Here is a 14,609-nt window from a genome sequence, read left to right as displayed (position 1 = left end):
TCTAGATCCCCGGTAAATCTGAAATACCCAGAACAGCACTTCATCCCTAATGTGTACAGGAAACAGAATGGAAAGACGTGTGGTCATGTGAATCTACCCTCTGAAATAACCCTAAAAGTACGATGCTCTTTGAATGACAGACACTGATGCAGTGTCTGTCATTCATGTATCTGTATCATTCATGTATCTGTATCATTCATGTATCTGTATCACTTATGCAGTGAATAAGTGATACAGATACATCTAACCATAAAAAGGAACCCAGGAGTGATTTGGGAAACTATAGACCGGTGAGCCAGATGTCTGTGCCAGGCAAAATGGTAGAAGCTATTCTTAAAAACAAGATATAGATAAATGTGGCTTAATGGAGCAGGATCAGCATGGTTTTAGCAAAGGGAAGTCTTGCCTTACCAATCTATTAGACTTTTTTTTTGAAGATGTAAATAAACATGTAGATAAAGGTGAGCCAGTTGATATTGTGTATTTGGATTTTCAGAAGGCATTTAAAAGTCCCCCATGAGAGACTCCTCAGGAAATTATAGTCATGGGATAGGAGGTAGTGTCCTACTGTGCACTGGCAGTTTTCCAAATAGAGAAAAATCAATAATGGAGTGTCCCAGGGATGTTTACTAGGGCTTGTGCTATTTAAAAATTCCATTAATGGTCTGGGTAAGGGAGCAAACGCGTGAGGCAATCAAATCAGCAGATGACATAAAATTATTCAAAGTTGTTAAAGCAGTAGTGGATTGTGAGGAATTGCAGGATGACCTTGCGAGACTAGGAGACTGGGCATCTGAACAGCAGGTGAAGTTTTATATGGATAAGTGCAAAGTGATACACATAGGAAAAAATAATCCCAAGTACAGGTACATGATGCTGGGTTCCGTATTGGGAGTCACTAACCAGGAAAAAGGACCTTCGAGTTCTTTTGTCGGATTGTGGATAATAACATTCAAATCCTCGGCTCAGTGTGTGGTGGAAGTCAAAAAAGCAAATAAAATGTTATGAATGATTTGAAAAGTAATGGAGAATATATTGCCTCTGTCATGCCATGATATGACTGGACCTCGAGTACTGTGTGCAGTTCTGATCACCTCATCTAGCAGAACTAGAGAAGGTACAGAGATGATAAAGGGGATGAAACAGCTTCTCTATGAAGAGAGGTTATACAGCTTAGGGCTCTTTGGTTTGGAGAAGAGACAGGTCAGAGAGGACATAATAGAATTTATAAAATCATGAATGGGGTGGAATGGCTAAATCAAGGACAGTAATTTAGTCTTTCAGATAGTACTAAAAGAAGTTGACGCTTCATGAAACTAACAACCAGCAGATTTAAAACAAAATTGTAGAAAGCATTTTTTGACTCAACACACAATCAAGCTGTGGAACCTGTTGCCGAAGGACATGGTCAAGGCAACCAGCATAGCGAGGTTTAAAAGTCATTTGGACAACTTCCTTGGGGAAAAAAAAACGGTCCATAAAATAATTTTAGCCAACTAGACTTGGGAAAGCCATTGCTGTCCCTGGGAGTAACAAGGAATGGGATCTGCAGGGTACTAGTGACCCATACTGGCCATTGAGGGAGACATGCTGCTGGGCTCAATGGACTTTGGTCTGACCCAGCATGGCATATCTTATGTTCTTATGACAGGAGGAGAATACAGTTAACGTAAGTTAGGAAGATACAAAATCTAGAACATCAAAAAATGGCTGCCTGACTCCAGGGCCCCAGCCTTACCTTTGGCTCCAGGGGCACACCACCTGCAGGGCCAGATACCATTTCTCCGACTCGGGGTAAGGGAGTCTCTGGACTCCTTCTGGTACGCTGAGGTTCATTTGGAAAGGATAGCCTTGGAATAAAGCTGCAGGCAGAAAAAGACACGTCACGTCATCAGAGAGAGCCAAGGTGCTGGCAGACGCATGGCGACAGGCCTTCTTTTCTGCGGCAGTGACGTCGCAGCCGAGGGTTGGTTGTTTTCTGCAGCAGTGAGATTGTGTGAGTGAGAGGAGGAAACACAGGTGGGGAACTGAGAGTCACAGGAAAAATGAAAGAATGTGTGGAGGAGGGTAAGGAGGACACAGCAGAAACTTTGAATAAACATTTTTTGTCAAAGCTCAATGGAAAAGGAACTGAAGAGGCACTCCTCATTGGGCCAGACAGCTCAGGCTCTTTTCCTCACGAAAACAAAATGGGAGAAGTATTTCTCCCACATCAGGCCCATTGGTGGCAGGGCTGCATATGATATGGGGGTAGATATCACAACATTTACAGAAGAAAGGGTTTGCATGGAATTAGGAATGCAAAGTGGACAAAGCCATGAGGCTGCTTGGGATTACATCCTATGTACCAATTATTTTCCCCATAGGCAATTTTTCACTGGCTTTCCCACTTGGTGGACAGGTAAGGAAATAGCTGAATTTCTTTGCTTCCTGTTAAAAGTGCTGACATAGGACCCATCTTTTCTGCTCCTCACTTAGCTACCTCATTTCCTGCACCTTTACCCACTTAAAGCGGATCCTGTCTTCGATTATCCTCACTTATTCATCCACCTTTGATAATTTAAATCTTATCCCTGGTCCTCCACAAACATCTTTACAAAGAAGAGACTGTATCTTATGTGTATCTGTACAGCTCTGCATGTTCTCCTACAGCTATATAAATGACACTGGTAAAAAGACACAAAATGGAAAAACCCTTTAGTACATCGGGCGCTAATGAAGTTTAGAGAAGTTCTGGCAATTCTGCAGCTGCATCTACTCTGGAGCAGACTTTCAATCATTGAAAGTTTGTGCATAAATACTTTCCCCATACCAATGCCACTCCTGGGATGTGTGAAATCGTGTTTCGTATGTATCTTTTTCCTGTGCAATAGCCTGGTTGATTTTCAGAAGATGGTTTATGCTCATAAATCCTTTAAAAAAATTACACCCTAAGAGGGCAATTTTGAATGCAATCTCACTGTGTTGAACCGGATTGCAAGATGGTGTTCTTGAAGGTATGTTAAGGTTGGGAAAGAGGGGAACAGTGCACATTCATATTTGCAAACATATGCACGCTATTTTCACCCCCTCAGCTGGCTACACAAAAGAGCAGGCACCAAGAGTGTGGGCAAATTTAACTCTCAGACTTTACATGAATTTTCAAAGGCCCAGTGCCCACGTGGTTTCCCTTACAAAATCCAGGTCGAGTACATGCACTAATACTGCCTGTGTAATTTAGAACTACATGAGTTGTTTTTAATATTGACCCCTAAAATACCATAAAAGGCATGAATAATGCACAAGCAGCAAACATTTTTCAGTGGAAGGGAAGTTCTAGAACAAGACGAGATGAGATTGAAAAGTGGGAGATTCAAGTGTAAAAAAACACTTCTTCACGCAAAGGGCAGCGAGTGCATGGAACTGCCCATCAGTGGTGACGGTACAAACAGTAACAGACGTTAAGGTGGTCTGGGATAAGTAGAGGATCCTTAGTTATGACAACATCAAGGAAGACCAGACATCAAATCGGACATATGGGCACTGCAGAAGGAACCAAACTGGGCAGATTAGATGGACCTTCTGATTCTTATTGGGCAGCATATTCTACATTTCTATGGTCTGATGCTTCCCACCATGGAGAGATTACAATGTAGGCCAGATGTTTCCTGCAAGAGAGAGATTATGAGGAAAGCTGGACAATGGCTGTGATTATCAAGAACAGTATCTTCAGCACTGTATGCGAGGCAATGCTTAAAAAAAAAAAAATCAATTATTGAAAACTCTATCTATGTCTTACCTGTTGAGCAGTTCCCAGTGGTGTTCAGTGACAATACAGGGGCAGCAGGGCTTAAACATGCTAACACAGAAGCATTAGCATTACTGAGAGACGTCTGTGAAGAAAGACCATAAGTAAGCAGAAAAGTAGGGTATTTTCTTCCTCGTTTTTTTTCCCCCAATTATTGTCCTGTTGCATGATTACAAACACTATTTCAGGCAGATATTTGCAGTTAATTTTACTAGCGCGTCTTCCCTTTTGTCTCTTGCCAGGCTCGGGACCACACTCTCCTTTTTCACTCATTAAATGTATAGCCACAGCTCAGATTCCCCCCATTTCCCTCCAGCTTCCTGGTCAGAGGCTTTGCAATACCTTGTTCAGCAGCAAGCTTACTACAAGCATTCCACCACTATCCAGGACGGAGTTCAAATCCAGCGGCATGGCAATGGGGTACTGCGAGAGGACAGTGACAGAGGCTCCGTTCACAGTCCGGAACTGGACAGACACTGCGTCAAGGTCCTCGCGGATTACAGACAACTGGCGCAGGCAGGGGCTCTCCACTGGCACTGGAAGGAGCCTAGTGCTAGCATTTCCTTTACTGTCTGCAGCCAGCAGGGCTGTGTCCTCTGCCGTTCCATTGTCGAGCGGGCTCTCCCAAATGTCTGTCCTGTTGTGTGTTAGATTCAGGCTTTGGTAAAAACTCAGAAATGAACTGGAGCTGGTCACTGCTGGCTGGCACCCTGCAGAAGACACAGACACATCAGATCGCTGTATCAAAATTTCAGAAACTTGTGAACTCGAAGAAAAGTAGTTTCACTGTCTTCAGATTAGATTCTATAAAAAGCTTAAGGGTCAGAACTTTGAATCATTTGTAAAATAGATTATAGTAAAATGTGTATTTAAGGCTACCTTATTACAACCAGCTGCTGTAAAATAAAATTAGGACTACAAACATTGGTGGAAAAATGTAGCAAACAGATGCAGACAGAAACTTTTAGGAACCAGGGAAATTTTATTATTTATTTATTTTTTTACTATTTCTCTCTCTCTCTATTCGGGTTATCTATTTTTTAGTAAAAACTTTTTCCTTCATTTTTACATTCCTTCCTCAACTGTGTAGGGTAAAAGCAAGTCACCTGAAATAAGGATGTGCACGACGAAACATGAGCAGGCCTGAGCAATACAAAAATGGAGTCTACAGCCACATGATGATTTTGGCAACTTCGTATGAGATTGTGAATTCAGGAGAAGAAACTACAATTGGTTTTCCCTATCAGTTGCCTATCTACACCTTCCCGTGTGCTAAGTACACCTCGGACACATGAACTGATGAGCATGGCCTTGATGGAAACTTTGTATCCAGCCATGAACCTTTTGATTTCTGTACTGTCTTGCCAACTTTGATCCTTACTGGTCTGGATTACTGTAATTCCCTTTATGTCGGTCTCCCCAATAACTCACTTAGATCCCTTCAAGCTCTTCCAAAGCTCTTCTGCCCACCTTCTCACTAATACAAAACGTCATGACCACAGATGCCCTGCTTTATATGCTCTTCACTGATTACCCATGCAATGGCACATAATGTACAAGATAGCATCCACTTTTCAGAATCTCCTATACAATATCACCAGCCCATGGATTAGCTCCATTTTACACTTTTATGTTTCATCGCAAAACTCGATATCTTCCTTCTTACTGTCCCCTCCACTAGACAAGCGAGGCTCTCCATGACTCGTGAAAGAGCCTTTTCGATTGCTGGCCCCACAATGTGGCATTCGCTTCCACTATAGATTAGAGCTCAGAACACCACTAAGGAGTTAAGAAAGCATTAAAAGGGTTCTTCTTCAAACAGGCATTCCAAGATTATGAGATTACTGATTTGTCCTCCCAGCCTTAAACACAATTTACAGCTTCTGCATTCCTTCGGTCAGACACGGTCAGTGTTACTTTTAAAATGACTAGGTTGTAATTTTGTCTCGTTCTCGATTTCTTAGATTTTAATTATGTATGTTCTCTTTTGTAACCTGCCCTGAATTCTGGAGGGTACAGGCTAGAAATGCTTCTAAGTAAATAAATAAATGTCTGCTGATGAACCTCATTACTATCAGTGAGAATATTCACAGTCATCTGGACTGAAGACAGCAGCAGCAGCAGCAGCCTACTAAGCTGTGTCTATAGATGGTGGTGACATCCAATTAAGATCAATGTTGGATCCTATGGAACTGAATATGCAATGAAGTTCCTAACAGAGAAAGAATCTGAATTACACTGACTGTGAAACTTTTCTGGTGTAACCTTTTTGCAAAGATTTTCTTCCCCAGAACTATAACTATTGCAGTTCACTATGGGGTAGATTTTCAGAGGGATACGCACGTACCCCCCCGAAAACCTACCCCAAACCCCCCCTGCGCGCGCCGAGCCTATTTTGCATAGGCTCGGCGGAGCGCGCAAGCCCCGGGACGTGCGTAAGTCCCGGGGCTTTGCAAAGGGGGCGTGACGCCAGCCCGGGGGCATGGTCAAGGCTTCTGGACCAGCCCCCGGGTCGGGTGATGGTGCGCCATCAGCCTGCTGGCGCGCACAGATTTACGCCTGCTTTCGGCAGGCGTAAATCTGCCAACAAAGGTAGGGGGGGTCGGTTAGGTAGGGGAAGGTGAGGGGAGGCGGAAGGAAAGTTCCCTCCGAGGCCGCTCCGATTTCGGAGCGGCCTTGGAGGGAACAGGCAGCGCGCGCTGGGCTCGGCGCGCGCAGGTTGCACAAATGTGTATCCCCTTGTGCGCACCGACCCCGGATTTTATAAGATACGCGTGGCCACGCGCGTATCTTATAAAATCCAGCGTACTTCTGTTCGCGCCTGGTGCACAAACAAAAGTACGCGCGCACGTAAATTTATAAAATCTACCCCTATATCTGTGAACTAGCAAGCTTAAGACTGAGTTCCTTGCTCAGTATAGTCTGCTCCATTAATCTTGGAGTAGCTGCAGTTGCCAACTTTACCCCTGCTGGAAGTTTGGCAACCAAGCTGACACGCCTCCCAGAATCATCTGTGAGATCTCTGGGCTCTATTTTCCTTGAAACTGGTGATGTGATGTAATGTGTCATTTGCCTACTGGGGTGTTGCTGGATTCCCCCATATTGTGCTGTGAGTCAGGTCTGGGATCTCTGCAGGATTGTGACCCCCCAATGCTTAAGGGTGAGAAAGTAATTGCATTAATCTTTCAGCTGAGTTAATTAGTCTGGCATTGTGTATTTGTCAAGTACTAGTTATCTTTGAGATAACACATGAATTTATGCTCATTTTTCATAACAGTGCTTTTCTCTGTAAAACAAGAGTAAATATAGTTTTTGTTTTTAAGTCTCTATTACATCTTGTATACTTATGCTGCTAAAATAAAATTATCTACTTCACAAAAGGAGTATGTTTCTGCTCCCTTAAAAACTACTGAATTCGTATCAAAGGTTCTCAGTTAAATCTTCTAATCATCTGTAGTCTAAATTACCCTACAGCCAGAGGTTCAACTGAGATATTTTAAGAGTTTAAGCAGGATTACTTACACTAATGTTGTCTGTATTTTTTCAGTAGCAGGTCCTATCTTCTGGAATGCATTACCAGATTCATTAAGATCCCTATCCAATTCGATTCATTTCAAAAAAATCTTTAAAAACATCTTTTTCAAATTGCTTTCAAAATTACTCCTATCAAACAATTTTTTACATCCATTCCACCATTCTGCCCTCTCCACCTTTTCAACTACATGGCACTTACTTTGATTATGTTATGTCTGAATGTTGAAATTTAATAATTTATGGATTTTTATTTATTGTTTTTTATTTTTATTATAGTTTTTTGTAATTTTAATTAAATTTTATTTTTTGATTTATATTTTTGTACACCGTTTTGACTAAACCTTGTTTGTAAAGGCGGTATAGAAACATTTTTAAATAAATAAATAAAATACATTTTAAGAAAGCATAAGTCCTTGTTCAGAAACAAGTGAATGCAATTTTGTTTTTATAATGTCCTCAAACTACATATGGTAGTGTACAGCTGGAGGATTTCCACCACGATAAAGGGCTTATCAGATTACTTACACTGAGGGTGCTGTATTTTAAGCAAGCAGAAACACGTGAATGCAATTTTGTTGTTACAGTGTCCACCGACACTACATATGGTAGTGTACCACTGGAGCCATTCCATCCTGGATAAAGGGTTAACCAGAATTAATTACAGTGTGGGTGTTAATTGTTTTGCCACATAACTGCCCTGTCCCAATGACAGGTGAATAAACGTTGGTTTTAAAAGTTGTCTAGCTGAATCTAGACACAGAATTACGGTACTTTGAGTTGCTTTAAAATAAGTTGCTCAGGAATGTGTTTCAGATACGCTGCATGATTTACTAGCACAGAAAACTGCAAGGCTGAATGTGCCTCCAGTACTTTGAAAATGAAACTGCAGCCATCAGTACACAGCATGGCCATAAACCTTTTAAGTATACAGTTTTCTAAAGAAATGTTTCTTTTCTCTGAAGCTAGGACAGTGTCCAATTACATTTGGAATTCTACCATATGGTCTAGGTTTCTAATATGAGAAATATTTTATTCTCATTTTATACGTGAATTCCCTAAAGGTGTTTGGAAGTAGGTCCCCTTTCTTTACAAGCTTTGTTACCTGGAAATCCAGGAGTGGAATTTACAGATTCAACATGAGTTTCAAAGAATTCTAAATAAACTTGCTTTGGTGATGCATCACCTTGATGTAAATGATAAGAACATAAGAAATTGCCATGCTGGGTCAGACCAAGGGTCCATCAAGCCCAGCATCCTGCTTAAGACTGTAATTCAAAGAATGCAGCACTGGAGAAATGAAGCAACAGAAAGATAATATATCTTTGCTTCAGGTATGGATTGGAAACTTGAGCTCACCGCTGGCCAAGGTCCAGGAGAGTGACGTAGCATAAAAGCAATTTGTTGCGATGTTGCCTGATAATGTTCTAATACGGACTTTGAACTTTAAGAGTGGGATGGAGGATTCTTTAGGTAGAATCAGCTATCCGGAGTTAAGAGAAAGCTCTGAGAAGTTCACCTTCAAAGTCCAGGGCAGATTTTCCATCTCTCTCTAAATGGGAGAATGACCTTTCTTCATGAGGTTACACAGAGCCTGCTAAAAGGGAGGAAGAGAGCTGCTACTATCCGACAGCATGTACCACCTGCTGCCACAAGAGGGCGCAGGCACAAAGACATTTAGATTTCTCTTCCAGAACATAAGCAGAGATGACATACAAGCAGGAAAATGTTATTACATTTTGTAAGAATGGTCACACTATTTAAAGTTTTGGTAATGCCTCTCAGGAAAAATAAAAATAATCTCGGTGCACACTTTAAAAGGCTCTGCTATGTTTTTCATGTTGTAAGGGCTGTTAACCGCACAATCCAGGGGCTGGAATCCCAAGTCCAGTAGTGAAATGGACAGACATGCTAAACCGTCAGATCAAAGGCTGCCGCAATCGCAGATCTAGAAACGGAATATGTGAAGTTAAGCCATGAGTGCGTGGAGCTCAAAGAATCAAATAAGGTCCATTCTGAAAGGATTCAGCAGTGAGGATCAGCTCTCTCTCTACTGTATGTCAGAGTTATAAACTGAGAGCTGATGCTTTAACAGCACATCGGGCATCTCTCCAGCAACATGTGCAGGAGAATTCATGAAATAACTAAATGTAAAAACTCAACTGAACAAATACCAGAATTTTACCTGAGGGGAGTTTTACGGAGCGCTGTTCAAGGAGAGGAATGTGTAGAGAGTGTACACTGTGTGTCTCAAACATAAGGAAAGCAGTGCATTGTTGCATGCAGAAAGGGGAAGAGGAAACTCTGAAGGCACTCTCTCCCTCGGAAAGTGAGGGGGAGGAGGGCTCATTAGAACAAGCTAGTTCTCCAGAGGTACTGGAATTTTCGTCTGGCTTCGGACCGTCCAATCCACCGCTCTCAGACTCTCTTCCCCCCCCCCCCCATCAGCTATGCCCAAGTCCCAGCATTCGGCCAAAGAGAAGGGAGGGGGAAGGAGTTGCCCAGAGCCTGGCAAGATGTACCACCCATCACCACAGGAGGGAGCTCAGGAACAAAGAGAACCCGATTCTCACCAAGGATTTGTGATGGCCTTTAAAGAGAATATCCAGCAAAATCTGGCATCTCTAGGACAGATCCTAAAAAAAAACCCCACACACCCTATGTGCCAAACAGGCTGCGTGTGGAACGAGCTGCACTAAAGATCAGAGCACACTGACATTTTTGCTAAAAGCAGACTTCACAGTAATAAGCCTCCAGTGCAAGCACAAATTGTCAAGGCTGTTCAGAGGAAAATTGGGAATCCTCTGATTTACAGAATAAGCCTGGCACTAGTGAACCAGCACAGGCATCCAGTTATCCATATGCCAGCCAGAGATCCAATGTTCTGAATGGAAAAACAGAAGACATGCTAGGAGAAATCCATGCTGCCGTCCAGATTTTAGATGTGGAGATGGCTGCCCGATCTGCGTTCACTAATAAATACTCCCAGAAAGATACAGCCAAAGTGGCCAAGACCAGGAGCAGCTCAGTGCCCAGAATTTCCCGGGGCGAGGGGAGGGGGATCTCCAGACCTCCTTCACCTCACGTTGATGAGGAATGATTTAGCCAACTCTTTATCTTGTTTACAGGTATCCGCTTCCAGAGCACGGGATTCTCAGCAGTTCTACGTGAAACACCTCAGAGTGAGATCACTGCCTCAGGGACAGAGGCAAACTACTGCCATTAAACTGAGGGTGTGGATTCAGCTTCAGAAGTCATAATGATTACCACAGCCTCTTTCAGAGACTGAATGCTTCTGCAGGGAGGAAGGTTACTAGTAGAGTAAATCTCCTAACAGGTTATGGGGGACAGTGTGCCGAGTGATTTCTTTTTAATGTGCTACCTATTAACTTCATGGAGTGTCCCCTAGTCTTAGCAGTATTTGAAAGGGTAAATAACTGTTCCCTGTTTACTCATTCCACACTACTCGTGATTTTATGCACTTCTATCATATCTCCTCTCAGCCGTCTCTTCTTCAGCCTGAAAACCCAGGGGAGACATTCCATCTCCTTTATCATTTTTGTTACACTCTTCTGTGTTTTCTAATTCTGTTATATCTTTTCTGAGATAGGGTGACTACAAATGCACATAATACTCAAGATGTGGTCACACCATGGATCAATAGAGGCATTATGATATCCACTGTTTTTATTTTCCATTCCTTTCCTATTACCTAACATTGTTTGCTTTCTTAACTGCCACTGTGCACTGGGCCTAGGATTTCAACATACGACGACTCCTGGATGGTGGCTTCTAATATGGAACCTGGCATCATATGCCTATAATTTGTATTATTAAAGACAGTGAGAGGAAAAGCACAGATAAGCACACACACTCATGCCGCAGGCAGTTACCACAGAGCAGAGAGGCAGCGTGCTCACCTGTGAGGGAAGCTGTCACTTCATAAGTGACACTCGTGTTCCTGTTGCAATTGCTCTCAATTGTGACCTGCAGCCATCTATCCCACGGCGGGGAAGTCAGGACCACGCTGCAATTTGTCTTGCCCGTGCAATCTACTGTTTGTTGGTAGGACTGTGGCAGGGTGACTGAGCCCAGCATAACAGTCACAGGACAAACCAATTCTGTGTTATTTGCTTTGCATCTTCCCAACTGCAGTTTAAGTTCCAGGGTGAATTCAGGAATAAAAACTCTGCAGAGAGAAAACAATAAAGTGAAACATTTCCTTAATGTCTGAAAACTGTGTGATCATTATTACCCCACCCTGCTCCCCATGAATATTTGTGAGTATGCAGGATGGATGATTAGGCAGCAGCATTCAAAGTATCAAGAATTCTGATGACTATGAAAGATACTTACTTGTAGCAATTGTTCTCTTGACACAGCATCTCAATCACACTGATAGGTCATACATATAAACTGGTTGTGATATAATTTGATGAAGCTTATTTCAAGTGCTGGAACTGTTGAAAGTCACAACTACTAGAAACCAGCCACCTCTGATCCTTTTAGGAAGTGTATATAAGAGGGGTAATGAACAACTCCCTAAAAGGCACCTGGGCTATATGACTACTAACATAACGCTGACTTCTTGTCTGTCTGGAAAATGCTGGCACTTTGTGGCCACTGCTAGTACTGCAGCTGCTCATGTTTTCCAGAAAAACAAGGGCATATTACTACTAGAGAAGACAGTTTTTAGGAGTTCTTGTTCAAGGTACAGTAAGAACACTTTATGGAGAGACAGTCAACTTGTACCTCACACAAAATCATGGAAGGTAGAATGCTGTGTTTTGTTGTGGTGTGGTAACTGCAATTGCTGAGTTTCATGCTGGTCAGACAGATATGGACAGGTCTAGAAGAATGTACCCCCTACAGTGGCGCATGTTATAAAATCGGGCGTAGATTTGTGCGCGCCAGGTTGCGCGCACAAATCTACGCCCGCACATAAGTTTTAAAATCTGGCCCTGTGTGTGTAAGGAAGAGAAAGAGAGAGGGGATTGGTGCTAGGGCTAGGGTGGAGTGAAAGTACCAGGAATGGGGGAGAGAGAGGACTAGGGATTGGAGGGGGTTGGGGCAGTAGAAGTGTGGATGCAAGGGGTAGATAGCAGGACTGGAACAAAAGAAGCAACACCTACCAACCCCCAGTTCTGATCCTCCCTCCCCTCGCAATCTGCATCCTTCCTGAAGTTCTGATTGTTAAGTCTTCAGTGAAAGAAATCCTGTGTTTACAGAAAGTACTGCTACAATAAAGATAATCATTTGACTGCAAATATTTTGCAAGTTCCAGCTAGTTACAGAGATTACAGGGGTGTGATTAGCTAGGTTGGTATTATATTGTCATGATGCCTTCAGGGCACAAGAGAATATCAACACTGTGTTGCCTTGTAACTATTTTTAAATGTACATCAGTCACAAGAGGCTGGAGCTCTCTGCAGGCTGAAGTAACTATCACTCACAATATAACTTTCCAGCTCACGTACTTGGGACTTACTTACAGGGATTACCGTAATTCAAAAAGGCATTAGCTGCATGATTCTAGAAGCCACACCGATTCTGCTGAAAACTGGAATCCTTTTATGTAGGGATACCTTTTACTGGACCAACAAAAAGTCTCACATAAGAAGTGTCATGTTGCGTAAGACAAAAATCCATTGAGCCCATCATGCTGTCTCTAACCGAGGACAGTCTAGCTCACAAGTACTAGGTGGATCCCAAAAAGTAGATCTATTTCCTGTTACTCACTTATAGGGATATGTGGGGAAGTTCCCCAAGTTCACTTGCCTAATAATGGTTTATAGATTTTTCCCAAAAATTCCAATAGTTAATATTTCTTATATTGGCACTGGAATGAGTCCCACAATTTGAAGTTGCAACATACAATTAAAATATTCTTTTTATTATCATATATTTAAAATTACCACCTCATGTATTTTTTCTTTTTTATCTTTTTTGAATCTTTGTAAAGCGGGAGATAAGACCTCAGCATCGACATAGAATTCTGGTAGTGAACAGAAACTTTGGCGCCAGTTGGTACAATCACTGGTCTATTATCTTCCGTTTTATTTTTACTTTGCTTTAAAAAAATTTTAGTGCTGAAACATGCAATAAAACTGTATCAAATGCACTGCAACTTCAAGATGTTGGACTTGAACTTGGAACCTCTAAGAGACAAGACTCTAAGGTCTTGTCTCTTAGAGTAAAAATAAAAGGAAGATAATAGACCAGTGATTGTACCAACCGGCGCCAAAGTTTCTGTTCACTACTAGAATTCTATGTCGGTGCTGAGGTCTTATCTCCCGCTTTACAAAGATTCAAAAAAGATAAAAAAGAAAAAATACATGAGGTGGTAATTTTAAATATATGATAATAAAAAGAATATTTTAATTGTATGTTGCAACTTCAAATTGCGGGACTCATTCCAGTGCCAATATAAGAAATATTAACTATTGGAATTTTTGGGTTTTCAATTGTATACTAGTTAATCCCTGATTTTTCATCACTTATGGATTTTTCCTCCATAAATCTGTCCCAAACCCCTTTTAAATCCTGCTACGCTAATTGCCTTCACCAAGTCCTCCAGCAACAGATTCCACAGCTTGATTGTGCACAGAGTGAAAGTTCTTTCTACAATTTGTTTTAAATCTGCTGTTTCATGAAGTGTCCCCTATTTACTTGTTCCACCCCACTCGTGACTTTAAAAACTTCTATCATGTCCTCCAAGCAGACAAGCACTTACCTGCGTATCCTCTCTTCATAGGCGAACCATTCTATCTTCTTTATCATTTTTGTTGCCCTTCTCTGTACCTTTTCTAGTTCTGCTTTGTCTTTTTTGAGATGTGGCGACCAAAACTGCACACAATGCTCAAGGTGCGGTCACACCATGGCTCAATATAGAAGCATTATGATATTCTTAATTTTATTCTCCATTCCTTTCCAAATAATTCCTAACATTGTTTGTTTGTTTTTTGTCTGCTGTCACCCAGTGAGTCGAAGATTTCAGAGTATTGTCTACAATGATACCAAGAGCCTTTCCTGGAGGATGACTCCTAATACCGAACCCAGCATTATCTAAATGCAGTTAAGATTGTTTTTCTCCTCGTGCATCATTTTGCGTTTGTCCACATTAAATTTGATCTGCCATTTTTATGCCTAGTTTTTCCATCTGTCAAGGTCCTTTCTGCAGCTCTTCAGTCTGCCTGTTTTAATTACTTTAAATATTTTTGTGTCACCTATAGATCTGATCACGTCGTTCGTTGCTCCCTTTTCTAGATGATTAATGAATGAGTTTAAACAC

The 14,609-nt window shown here is 41.8% G+C and overlaps 1 protein-coding gene across 1 annotated transcript in view; it reads right to left on the bottom strand.

Moving 5' to 3' along the window:
• TMEM8A (transmembrane protein 8A) overlaps positions 1 to 14,609 on the bottom strand; it is a 71,990-nt gene that overhangs the window by 18,666 nt on the left and 38,715 nt on the right. Inside the window, exons 5-8 of the mRNA XM_029576759.1 lie at positions 11,239 to 11,507; positions 4,130 to 4,497; positions 3,779 to 3,872; positions 1,739 to 1,862 (exon numbers count right to left, since the gene is read on the bottom strand). Coding sequence (XP_029432619.1) covers positions 1,739 to 1,862; positions 3,779 to 3,872; positions 4,130 to 4,497; positions 11,239 to 11,507 — 855 coding nt within the window. The remainder of the gene's footprint in view (positions 1 to 1,738; positions 1,863 to 3,778; positions 3,873 to 4,129; positions 4,498 to 11,238; positions 11,508 to 14,609) is intronic.

The sequence above is a fragment of the Rhinatrema bivittatum genome, chromosome 14, assembly GCF_901001135.1.
Source record: "Rhinatrema bivittatum chromosome 14, aRhiBiv1.1, whole genome shotgun sequence".
Lineage (NCBI taxonomy): Eukaryota > Metazoa > Chordata > Amphibia > Gymnophiona > Rhinatrematidae > Rhinatrema > Rhinatrema bivittatum.
Note: the sequence above shows the minus strand (reverse complement) of the source record. Positions and strands in the feature narration are given on the sequence as shown.